This window comes from Camellia sinensis, chromosome 2 (genome assembly GCF_055761805.1).
Source record: "Camellia sinensis isolate YWXY chromosome 2, ASM5576180v1, whole genome shotgun sequence".
NCBI lineage: Eukaryota > Viridiplantae > Streptophyta > Magnoliopsida > Ericales > Theaceae > Camellia > Camellia sinensis.
In genome coordinates, this window is record NC_138962.1 from 143,328,756 (window position 1) to 143,341,973 (window position 13,218).

Below are 13,218 nucleotides of genomic sequence, written 5' to 3' on the forward strand. Positions count from 1 at the left end.
ATTATGGAGATTTGGAGCTAATAAATCATGTATGTGATGATTGAAGTGAAAGCCCTAATTTCTTTTATCTAATGTTCATAAGAAATGTTAAGAATCGGTGATTGTATATCTATTGTTTAATATTGATTAAGGTAAATTGAAAATTTGATATGAGAAGAGTTTATGGTTTATAACTATTGGATAAAATTAATGATTTTGAATTGGAAATGTAATATGGACAAGAAGGAAATTGAATGATTATCATGGATTTACTGTTCATGTTAAAATCATGAAATGGGTTGTGGAATTTAAGTAATAATGCGATTGTTAATGAAAATCTTGGCTTGTTTGATGCTAATGGAGTTGTGGTTTAAAATTATAAGATTTTATGTTATTTGCTGCTTAGAGGTTTTGTCCTTGGCCATTGGTGAATGATGGTGTTTGTTGTTGTTGAGTAGGTTGTATGTGTTATACGCGATTGATTTAATTTGGGTAATTGGTATCGACATGGAATGTAATGAGATGGATGAGGAAAGTGCTATATAGAGGGTATGTTTTCTTCCGGTTAACCCCTAGAAAAGCGTGGCACATTGAGATAGGTTATGTTTCCTTCTGGTTTGCACTCGATAAAACATGGGTTGAGGTTCCATTTCCTTCTGACTTTGGTCCAGTACAGCGTGGCACCTTGAGATCGGTTTCATTTCCTTCCATTTCCTTCTATTTCCTTTCGGCTAGCCATCAGTAAAGTGTGGCGCTTTGAGACAGGTTTCGTTTCCTTCTGGCTATCGCCCTGTAAAGTGTGTGTTGGAATGGCTTGATGAAGTTATAATTATGAGATGTGATTTTCATTAGTTGTTATTTGCACGATCTTATTGAGATACATGTATTCGTTGATATTGTGACAAGGGATTATTGTATGTAGTTAGTTTTATAACCATTTGTGTATTATGATGATAGTTAGGCTTGGTATGAGATGATGAGATTATGCTTATGAATATGGTTTTAAATTTATAACTAAAGTCTGTAAAACTTGTGATAAATTAAAGATAAGTTGGAAAGATAAGAAGTGGTTTTGTTTCTTGTAATGTTAAAAAAGAGTTATTTGGAGAAAAGTATACTTTTGTATATCTATTTCGAATACGAAAAGTGACACAACATATATATTTATAACGTAGAGCATTCATGATCTTATATATATATATATATATCTAGGTTTGTTGTTGTTTAAAATAATTGGGATTTCTACTAGATATTCTTGTTCATCCCATGTTGTTAATCTTTTTTTAGGTATAAGGTTGAAGAGTAGTTCAAGATCAAAGGATCTCCTTTCTTTGTTAGCCAAGGGACCTAGTTCTTGTAGGCGGAATGCCATTGATGTACTAAGGGTTAAGCACTTTTCTTTATGTATTAACGTAAGCCTAATGGTATTTTTATTTAATTGTATTAATTTCATTTTGCATCATGTGTATGAAGCAGAGAAAACTTCTACTAAGGAAATGGGGAAAAGAAAGTTAAGCCCTCCACAACCCTTACGGTCATACAATGGTGGGATCGAACTATCGTCTTTATGACATAGAAAATAAAAACAATCCCAGGTAGGTGTGCATGCGGACACTCTGTGTTGCTAACAATCTATTGTGGCCTAAAAATGTGATAACCAATCCATACCCAATATAACGTCAAAAGCATGCATGTCTAAGATGATAAAATCAAAAGAGAGTCAATGATCTGCGACCTCAATCTTGTAAGAGCGGCACAGTTGCCCCGATTAGGGCTATGCAAAATACCGCCCATTTCGCTAAAACCTCACCGCTTTAACAGCTAACCACGGTTTAAACTTTAAAATTTATAATCTGCCAATCAAACTGTTTCGCTCCGCTATAGTTAATACATATATATTTTTTAACTTCCAATGAAATATTAATGTAAAAATGAGTGTGAGAGAGTTTTAAGATATGAAATTTATTACAAATTAGTGGTTATATATATGAAACATATTATGTAAAATTACTTTTTGTTATATATCTAAAAAATATTATTCAAATTAGTGTTATATATCATGCAAATGTATGATAATTAATCTGTCAATCTGCTAACCGAAATTTGTCAATCTGCTAACCTATCATTCGGTTTGTAATTTTACTCTTAAACCGCTCGAATTGTATCGCCCCCTAGCCCCAATGCCACTCTACCCCTAACCGATGACTCAACCTACAATGGTGACTCCAACTGATCAATCTCTAACCTTAAAATAGCAAAATTAGTAGATATAAATGAATGCAATGCACCCATATCAATCGATACACTAGCCAAAGAATTGAACACTACAAAATTACCTCTCACAACAAAGGATCCTTGCAACTACTCTGGCGCTGTAATAGTGTGCACGCGCCCTTGTGGCCTCTGATCAACCTGCTTATCTCTCGGAGCATAGGCCTACTGTACTGACTGAGCCAAGGTGCTCCCTATATAGCTCATGAGGTCTGCACTAAAAGAGCATGTTGGTGGCTCTGAGTCTGCCTCGATCCTGATGCGCCAGATGTGCCTCCCTACTACGGGCATGCTCTCCTCATAGAAGAGAGAAGACACTAAGAACAATTATTAACTTTACAAAGACTATAGAGGCCATATGTTAAAGATTACTTTGATGTTTTATTGTGGATACTAGCAATTCAAGCAAACAACCTTAAATGAAGCCATTTGTGTCTTAATGGTGGTTTTCACAAACTTGGTTGTGCCTTTGCACTCAATTTCACTGATGTGAGCTCCTTTCTAACATCATGCTCCAATGATTGCAACACTGAAATAACTCAAAACAGCAGTCAAATCTTAAATAGAAAGAAGAAGAAAAAAAAAAGAGATGGAAATAGATTCTGCAGAGAGAGTGAGAAAAAGAAAGGTATGGAGAAAATTTAGTTCTTAATCGTGCCAAAAGTTTTGATAATTCATTACACCTTCTCCCACAAAAGGAAATAAATAAATGAAAGCCTAAATTAATTTTTTTTTTTAAATCTTAAAATAAATTTGAACTTCTAAATAAACACTGTTATGTGAAGCTCTTGTCTTCCTTGATCTCCACTAACCTTTGAGCTTCCAACACTCACAAATTAGCAATCCAACCGTTGCAAATCGAATATGGTTCAAGCAACAATTGTGAATGTGACTTTTTATCTTACTAAACATTGAAAAAAAATGTAAATATAGTATTTTTCCAAAAAAAAAAAAAAATGCAAATACATCATGATAGTTAATGAATCTTACTACAAGTGATCATATTTGATTACAGTAAAATGACATAAAGCCTCCAACTTTCAAGATAGCCCACCATAGGCAATATGTCAATAAACTTCACTGTTCGCAGTTAATTGGTAGCATCATTGTCAACAGATCATAATACCAGGAGAGTTTAAATTAGATTGCAACACTACCAAAGAACATTATATAAAGAAATACTTGCCTTTTAACTAAAGGCCATGACAATCCCAACCAGGCATATACTTTATAGTTTTTCAAAGAAGCTGTTGCAGAAAAAAGAGTAAATACAAAACAACAATAGCTATATTAATATTTTTGTGCTTCAGTATGTTTAGCGTTGACAATGTACAAATAAATTATGCAACCTTCAGGCCATAAAAATTACCCCAAAAAAGTGTTCAACATGTCAGGAAATGTCATAAAGCTCGCTCAATATTGGGCACCACCAATCTGAATATTGCATGCACTAAGGGTGCAAAGTACATGCCCTTGATGCCTCTTAGCACCCATTAAGCTCACCAAAAGAATATTGTATTCACAATTTTAACATCTTTCAAGAGAGCCAAGCCACCTCAAAGATGGATCAACTTTACTAAAATTATGAATCTGTAGTAAAAAAGGATACAAATTTATTTAATTCAACTAAGCAAGGTAGAAGGATCGTGTAGACATATAAATGTATCGTATGACCATGTGCCATAAATTTTGAAAGGATGAACATTAAAATGAAAGAAAGGGAGAGAAGTTTATGTTGAAAGAAAGGATGAACATTATCAATTCATTGTCTATCATTTCATAAAAATAGTACCAAGTCAAACTATTAAAATCATGAAATCAATTTGAACCAAACTATTTAAACACGGTTTGATTTAATTTGAAAATCACAATTTCACATAATTTATTTATTAAAAAAAATCCTATAATATTTTTAAAAAATTCAATCTATCATAAATTTAAAAAAAATAATAATAATGACATACAAATTAAACAAACTATTATCATAATATTCATCAGTTAAGAAAAAAATAATATTAAGCAAACATTGTTCAACATTAATTTGTCATTATTTTCGAAATATAAACTTTCAAAACATAAACATGCACATTATTCTACCATTAATTTAAATAAACATAATATCTAGTAAATAAACATATATGATTTAAGTTATAGGGTCTGATTCGCTTCAAATTCAGAATTGTGGATCTAAATCTGAAATTAATCCATGGAGACTGATTTCCTATTGTTTTAAGACTGAACCATAAATTAAAAAAACCAAACCATATACCAAATTAATCTGGACTGATTCAATTTGCAAATTTTCGGAATTTCTTTCTCAATAATATAAATGTCCGTTATTCAAGAAAAATTATTGTCTTTGTATTATTTATTTATTTATTTTTGGCACTCCATGGGACAATTCCAGTTGTTTTCCCCTTCTTTCCGGTGACAGATAATTCCCTCTAATAATAATAAGAAAAATAATATATAAATTTATTTTTTAACTATATTTTTAGACTCAATAATATATCAAAAAATAATTAATTAATAATTAAATAATTATCAAATAATTATCTTTTTAGCATATTACTAAATCTTGAAAAATTAATCTAATTTTTTAACCACAACAACAATGATCTACTAATAATTGTTGTTTGTTGGTCTTCATAGCTTTATTTTGGTAGGTAGATGATAGCCGCGTGGGGCCGTATTAGAGCAGAAATGAGAACAGTCCATTGATGATGGTTGACCAGAACAACACAATAATAATGGGACGAGTTGATTCATAACAGCTTCTCGAAAAATTATTATGGCGATGTGACAAATTAATCTTAATTGTTTAAGATTTAATAGATCCGACATTAATAAATGATTGAGATTGATTTATGACATGATTACATGAATATTTTTGGAGCCTTTTTTTTAAAATATTTTTAAAAAAATTATTTAGAGAATTTAGTCATTTTTAAATTATTTAAAAAACTAATCTACTTTTAAAAATCACATTTTAAAAATACAATTTTGAAATTGAAATTGCATTTTCAACATGCAATTTCGTCTTGAAATCACAGGTTAAAAATACAATTTATGATGACTTGAAATCTCATTTTCAACATGCGATTTCAATGTGAAATTGCATGTTAAAAATACAATTGCAATTTCAAAATTATATTTTTAAAATACGATTTTAAAAGCAGATTAGTTTTTGAAATAATTTAAAAAATGAATAAGTTCTCTAAACATTTTTTTTAGAATATTAAAAAAAATAAACTCAATGTTTTTGTGTCATTGAATAATTGTTTCAGCTTTTCACATTTTCCTCTTGAAACAAATTGAAAGGTTGTAACAAAATCTTTGTGTGGGTCTCACACGTGTTCCCATGAAATAATTTTTTCCTTTTGAGTGAGCAAACCAAATTTGATGTCTTTCACTCCCTATTTCCTTCTTTTTCCTGATCTCTTTGACCTCTCTTTCTTCAACACAGCAACCCAAAGAAAAATAAAAATAAAAAAAACATGGCTGCCGCCTTGGTTGGAGGATTTCTATCTGCTAGCCTTCAAGTTCTGTTTGACCGTTTGGCTTCTCCTGAGCTCGTGAACTTCTTCCGAGCTCGAAAGCACGATCATGAACTCCTCAAGAAACTCAAATTACGACTGTTGGGACTCAATGCTGTGCTTGATGATGCAGAGGACGAGCAGATCACTAATCCAGCGGTAAAAGATTGGTTGGATGAACTTAAAGATGTTGTATATCATGCTGATGATTTACTGGATGATATTGCTACTGAAGCTTTGCGATGCAAATCTGATGAACAAGAGTACCAAAGTGGCCCAAACCAGGTAAGAAGCCCAACCTTGACTTCCTCCTCCTCTAGTTCATTTGATGCTGATATAGAGTCCAGGATAAAGGGGATTATTGCTAAACTAAAGCCAAAGAAAAAGATGTCCTTGGTTTGATGACCAAAGATGTTGGGAAAAAATGGTCAGACAGATTGCCAACAACTTGCTTGGTGGATGAATATGGTGTTTATGGAAGGGATGATGACAAAGAGGATATAATTAAGTTGTTGTTGGTCTCCAACGAGGAGGCAAGTAGTGGTAATCAGAAGATAGATGTGATTACAATAGTGGGGATGGGTGGGGTTGGCAAGACCACCCCTGCTCAATTTTTGTACAATGATGGCAGAGTGGATGATCACTTTGATATGAAAGCATTGCTTTGTGTCTCTAATGAATTTGATGTTGTAAGGGTTACAAGAACAATTCTTGAGGCAGTCATTCCGCAGAGTTCTGATACAATGGTCCTAAGTAAAATGGAAGTTAATGACCTTCAAGTCAAGCTCAAGGAATGCTTGAGTGGGAAGAAATTTCTTATCGTTCTAGACAATGTTTGGAATGAGAACTATGATCACTGGGATATCTTGAGGAGTCCTTTTAGATATGGAGGACATGGAAGCAGGGTTATTGTTACAACGTGCAATGAGAGCGTTTCATCTATTATGCAAACAGTTCCAATTCATCGTTTGCAGCAATTATCAGATGAAGATTGCTGGAAATTGTTTGCTAAACATGCATTTGAGAAGCGAGATTGTGGTTCACATCCAAACATTGAAAGTATTGGTAAAGACATCATGAAAAAGTGTAAAGGTTTGCCTCTAGCTGCAAAAAACATTAGCCGGTCTTTTGTGCTCTAAACGGGATGTTAAGGATTGGAATAATATATTGAAATTTGCCAAAGGAGAAAAGCAATATTCTTCCGGCCTTGAAATTGAGCTATCGTTACCTCCCTTCACATTTAAAGAGATGTTTTTACTTATTGTTCCATATTTCCTAAAGATTATCAATTTGAAATGCATGAATTAGTCCTCATATGGATGGCTGAAGGTTTTGTTGAGCAACCCAAAAGTAATAAAACAAAGGAAGAGGTAGGTTATGAGTACTTCCACGAACTGCTATCAAGGTCATTTTTTCAGCAATTTTTTCAGCAGTCAAGTGCTAATAAATATTATTTTGTCATGCATGATCTTCTTAATGATTTAGCCAATTCTGTGTCTGGAAACTTCTGTTATAGATTAGAGGATGACAAGCCACGTTGTATATCCGAAAGGATATGCCATTTCTCATGTGTTAAAGGCAGATTTGATGGTTGTGAAAAATTCAAGATAATTAATGAGGCAAGTTTTTAAGGACTTTGTTACCAATGAGGGCAACCGACCAACCTGTACTGTGGTTAAGCAAAAAGGTCTTGGATGATATTTTTCCAAGACTAACATGCTTACGGGTGTTGTCTTTGTCATGTCATGAGATTATGGAATTGCCTCATTCAATTGGAAATTTACTACATCTACGTTATTTGGATCTTTCTTACATGAAAATCACACAGTTGCCTGAATCTGTTTGTACTATGCACAATTTAGAAACAATGTTGCTATATAATTGTCGTCATCTAACAACCTTGCCGGTAGAGCTTCGAAAACTAATCTGCTTGCGCCATCTTGATATTACTGGGACTAATTTACAGGAGATGCCAATGCAAATGAGTCAATTAAAAGGTCTCCAACATTTAACTGCCTTTGTGGTGGGCAAGTGCAGGGGGTTAGGTATTGAAGAGTTGAAGGAGTTTCGTGATCTTCGCAAGACACTCTCTATTTCAAATTTGCAAAATATAACAAGTGGCATGCATGCAATGGAGGCAAAATTGGAGGAGAAAATGTACCTTGAAATGTTAGTGTTGAAATGGGATAGCACCACAAATGATTCACTGAATGAGAGAGATGTACTTGACAAGCTACGACCTCATAAAAACTTGAAGCACCTTATGATAAAAAACTATGGAGGCACAAGATTTCCGGATTGATTGGAAGATCTATCATTCTGTAATATAGTGTCTTTATGTCTTGATAATTGCGAGTACTACTTTTCCTTACCATCACTTGCTCAGCTGCCCTTCTTGAGACACCTAATTATTGCAAGGATGCAGGGAATTAAAAAAGTGGACCACAAATTCTATGGAAATGGTTCTTTAAGCAAACCATTTCAATCTTTGGAGCATCTTATATTTTGTGAAATTTTGGAGTGGGTGGAATGGCATATATTAGGTGCTGGATAGTTCCCACGACTTCGAGAACTTTGTGTAGTCGAGTGTCCGAAGCTTGTTGGGGGTTTACCCAAAGCATTCCATCTTTGGTGAGACTTGAGATTCGAGAATGCTCAAAACTTATGGCTCCATTTCCAAAGGCTTGTGATGCAGGTGCAAACACATGTAAATTATTAGTATTGAAGGGATGTGATGGGGTAGAATTGGAATGGCATGGTATAGCTTCCCTTGTAAAATTGGAGATTTCGAATATGCCTAGTTTAAAGGAATTGATACCGGAGTTGTGCATTCTAACAAATTTGAAGGGCTTGAAGATAAAGGAATGTCCAAACCTATTGTCATTTCTAGATACAGGGTTGCTGCCTATGCTTACACACCTTTCAATCATCGATTGTGAAGCTATAAAGTCATTGCCGATGGGAATGATTCCTCTCAAAAATTGCCTTAACCATTTGAAACAACTTTTTGTTGTGAGCTGTCCGAATCTAGTGTTCCTCATAGTTGAGGAGATAGAGAATTGTTACACGTCTTTTGAAACTTTGTCCTTAGACTGTTGTGATGCTCTAAAATCCACGCCGCTTGGATTTTTTCCTAAGCTTCGATCTCTAGAAATCTAGAATTGCACAAATTTTGAGAGTCTTTCAGTTCTAAACAGGAACAGGCTTGAGCTCCAAAATTTGACGTCTCTCGAGTCACTTTTATTAAATGGGTTGTCTAATAATATGGTATCTGTGGAGAAGTGGTTCGGAAATACTCTTTGGATCCTGTAAGACGCTCGTGATCCTCAGCTAGTCACTTGAAAAGGAATGAACACTACGGTTGGGAGTGTTGGAATTAGCACTCCGACGGATAAGTTAGTGTATACTCTCTTGGTTGCTTATATCTCAAGTTAAACTTTTTCTCACATACCTTTTTTTGGCTGATGCTCCTCTATTTATATTTTTCCCTTTGGGCCTTAAGGTCGAGCCCGCCCTTATTCCATTACACGTTCATTTATTCGACTTTTGTTTGGCTGGTTGGAATGCCGATTAGTCTATTCGGCTCTGTGATCGTCTAGGATCAATGTCGAATAAAAATTTCGCCCTTGACTGTCCTCATACCATTATTCAGCATTATTGCCCGCACAATATTCGTCTCCCACAATTGCCCCCCAAACATCCTATTAACACCAGTTAGTCAACATGTTTGGTTTAGAACGGCATGTTTGGTTTTGAATTTGAAAAGTCAAAGAAAGAACGGCAGCTAACCTCATTCCAACGTATGTCAGAGCACACACTTTTTAGGCATTATTACATCTTCCAGCCTCTTCGTACACTTTCTTCATTTAATGCGATTTGAAACTACGTTGTCCCTTCGAATGTAAGTTCTTTTTGAATATTCAAAGCTTCTAGTTTGCCTTTCGATATACCTCCATTTCACAACCTCTACAACTTCCTCCTGTTTCTCATTGTCTCTTCTGCTTCTTGTAAGCTTTCTTCTCCTTCACTTCGAATCCCATTTTCTTGTTTATTTTTAGTTTTGCATAATGCTTAGGCTGGCTAGGATGGCAAAACATTTGAAAGAACTTCTTTCTGCGGATCGAATTTTCCGCTTTCGACACCATTATTCCATCCTCAACGACGTCCATCTATCACTCGTGGCAGACAGCACCACTGATATGGAGAAGACTAATGAGAGTACAATCATCTTTCCTCTCCTATCGATTGCTGAGGGTGGAGTCCGTTTTCCCCTTCATCCATTTTTAAAGGTCGTCCTTCAACACTGGGGTTTAATCCCTTCCCAACCTAACGTGAATTTTTTCCGAATCATAATGGGTATTTTAGAGTTGAACCGATGCCTTAGGATTAACCTTGGTATACCTGCAATTCGACATTGTTATGCCTTAGCCAAGTCTACTGGCCGACTGGGACGTTATTTTCTCAGGGCTAAGGATATCGATCATCACTTAGTGACTATGCTTGCCAGCTTTGCCAAGCGTGTTGATAATGTAATGGTCGTTGTTCGAGGCAACTAGGAATTCGGCGAGGGTGAAGATCGCCTAGATCCTATGCCAAGGCGAAAAGGCAAACCAGGTGACCGTATAGCTCATTTTTGTTTTTTTATTATCATATATCTATTCGACTTTCCTTCTATGTACTTACTATTTTGTTTATGCAAGCAACGATTTGAAAAAAGAGTTGGTTTTAGCCGACGACGATGTACTTGCGGAAATTAAAACCGCACTACAATTTATTGGCCGTCCAAGCCTTCAGAAACAAGGGAGGGTGACCCATATTCTCCTGCGTTACGAGCCGACTTACGCAACGTTTTTGGTGGCAAACCACATTCTAATTTCGAGAGGCGAAAAGCATCTTACAGCCCTTATCTTCCCCAACTTCAAAAACCTAAGGCAGATTGGTTTGGAAGCCTCCGATTCGGAGCACGTGGAAGAACAAGCAGCCGAAGTGGTCGCCGATGACCCGAACCAGTTGGAAGCTGAAGTAGACGAGGCTCTTAACTTGGCCTTTGAGGAAGCCGGACTCAATTCGTCCGACCCTCCATCCACATCAGGCCGAGTGGACATCTCATTCGAAGACATTTTTACAAACTAAGGAGACCTTCCCGACGCTTATCTTGAGAATATGGCTGGGGAATCGCTCACGCAACTTGCCAGAAGGAAAAATTCCGAAAGGATGGCCGCTCGGAGGAGAGCCGAGGCCATCCGATCAGAAACTCCACCCGCCACCGTCGCTGAGTCCTCTCTGTCTGTTATTGCGGAAGAAACGGCTCAGACCGAAATGGTCGAGACAGAGCAGGTAGAATAGGGGGATATGAAGGCTGAGCAAAGGGCAGAAAAGTGCCCCGCCGAGCAAGAAGCCGTCCTTAATGAAGACCAAAGCGATAAATGGCCGCGCATTTAGGAATTGGACTTTGTTGTTTCGTTCACTGTTTAACCAAGGATGAGGAATATGTCGATTGCCTCTTATGCATCGGCTTTGAAAGACCCCGCTGTGGCTTTGAGTATGGCCTCCTCAATATCCTTGTCGGTTGATAGAGCCACATTTCGGGTGGATCCAGATCTAATGCTAATTGCTTCAGCCACTCAGTCGACCTTGTTGGTACATTACTTGCCTTATCTGTAGTCTTCCGCCTAAATACATATATATATATATATATATATTTCTTATTATTTGTTTGTTGTAACTCTATTTCCTTATTTTGCAGACGGTGGGCAAGATAGTCGAAATCGGCCGCCATCAACATGACGCTATAGAACAGATCGGCTTCTTGAAAGTCAAGATTGGCAATGAAAAGAGCAAGGATGTGGTAGCCTCTCAAAGATCCGATTTCGAGACATCGCAAACGGCGGAGGAACGTGCGAGAGCTGACTCTAAGGCCGAGCGAGCGAGGAATTCCAACCAACTAAGGCTTGCCACCGAAGAGAGAGCAAAAGCGAGTGAAAAAGCGCTCAAGTTAGCCAAGGAGGTGATCACCAAGCTGGAAGCCGACTTGGAAGATTCAAGGAAGGCAAAGAAAATAGCCGACTTCGAGATTTCCAAAGTGTTCCAAGTTGGGAAGGACGCCGCCTTGGAAAACTACGTAGAAGAAGTGCCCAAGTTCGAGAATCAGGGCTTCAAACACGGCTGGCTCAAAGCCCTCACTGCTGTGAATGTGACATTAGCACAGTCGATTCCATACGAGCAGGTGGACGTTGAGCCGTTGGCGTCTGACCCTGAAGATTGATTAGGGGATATTTTGGTTTTTGGTAAGCATCTTAGATGCATAGTTTTTGTAGGTTTTTGTTAGTAGATTTTCATTTCTTTAAGTGTAAACTAATTTTCATGTGTAAAATGACTACCATTTGCGCTCAATTTATTAATAAAAATTTTCTATGCTTTCCAGTTTACTGCATATGCTATTTGTCTTTAATTTATGAATGACAATTCCTTATGCTTTTTTGTTTGCTATATATGAGTAAATTAAATATCCAATAAATTAACCGAATCAATTAAACATCCTCTGCCTATTTGCTATTTAGCCGAATAACTAAAAGAATCGGCAGTTAACAATTTGGAAATGTGCATGAATATTCGACAAACTAACGAGTAAAACGGCTCAAGACCTCGATGTTTGGCCGATTAGATTAATGAATCTACCCTAGCTACACGAACTCAATCGCCGAATGCAATAAGTTCATGGAGCGGCTGGGGCACTTAACCCGATCAGTGCAAAGGCTTGCCCTATGGCTGATTAGATTAATGAATTTGCCCTTGCCCCAGCTGGTGCATGAACTGGAACGTCGAATGAAATTAGCTCATTGAGCGGCATGTGCATGAACTGGAATGCCGAATGATATTAGCTCATGGAACGGCTGAGGCACCACGCGCTCAGCACCAGGCCTGGACATTTGGCAGATTAGATTAATGAATCTGCCCTTACCCCAACTGGTGCATGAACTTGAACGCCGAATGAAATTAGCTCCTGGAGGGGCAGGGGCAAATGTGATGATCGGCACCAGGTTTTGAAATTTAGCATTGATGAGATCTTCTCGAGGGTGCTTCACCTATAAGGTATAAATGGGGTGGGTGGTGGGTGCGCGGAGAGAAACAACAGTGTTGACAATTTGTGGATGGCAAGAAGATTATTCTTCAACAGCAGAAGAGAAGGGAGGACACTCGCGTAGCTGGACGTAGAGATGAATCGAGGTGGCGAGCCAACGTGCACGAGAAGTAGGACGTCGAGGGAACATGAAAAAGGCCAGTCCCTGCGTCGTCGAAGTAGGTCACCCAGAAGGGAAAAACAGCAATGAGGCAGCTCTCCTCAATCACACTCGAGAGGAGAAACCAGTGCGACTCCACGCCCGTTGAGTTTTACAGTTTTTGTGGGGAACAAACCGATGACGGAAGCGGA

The 13,218-nt window shown here is 37.1% G+C and overlaps 1 protein-coding gene across 2 annotated transcripts; it reads left to right on the plus strand.

Annotated features, from left to right (window-relative positions):
* The first annotated feature begins 5,653 nt into the window (after positions 1-5,653).
* Positions 5,654-12,219, plus strand: LOC114279210 (uncharacterized). 2 transcript variants are annotated; one of them, XM_028221424.2, is made up of 2 exons: positions 5,654-6,071; positions 11,533-12,219. In XM_028221424.2, exons 1-2 carry the CDS (start codon positions 5,748-5,750, stop codon positions 12,049-12,051), a joined length of 843 nt encoding a protein of 280 aa, XP_028077225.2. In that variant the 5' UTR covers positions 5,654-5,747; the 3' UTR covers positions 12,052-12,219. The 2 variants fall into 2 exon arrangements, with proteins under 2 accessions (XP_028077225.2, XP_082771828.1); XM_082915702.1 differs by having other exon boundaries at positions 5,802-11,426.
* Positions 12,220-13,218: the final 999 nt, after the last annotated feature.

Excerpts from the sequence above, each read along its gene's own strand:
- LOC114279210 (XM_028221424.2), top strand. The coding sequence starts at position 5,748 with ATGGCTGCCGCCTTGGTTGGAGGATTTCTATCTGCTAGCCTTCAAGTT. Across the intron at positions 6,072-11,532 it reads ACCAAAGTGGCCCAAACCAG|ACGGTGGGCAAGATAGTCGA; the intron begins GTAAGAAGCCCA and ends CTTATTTTGCAG.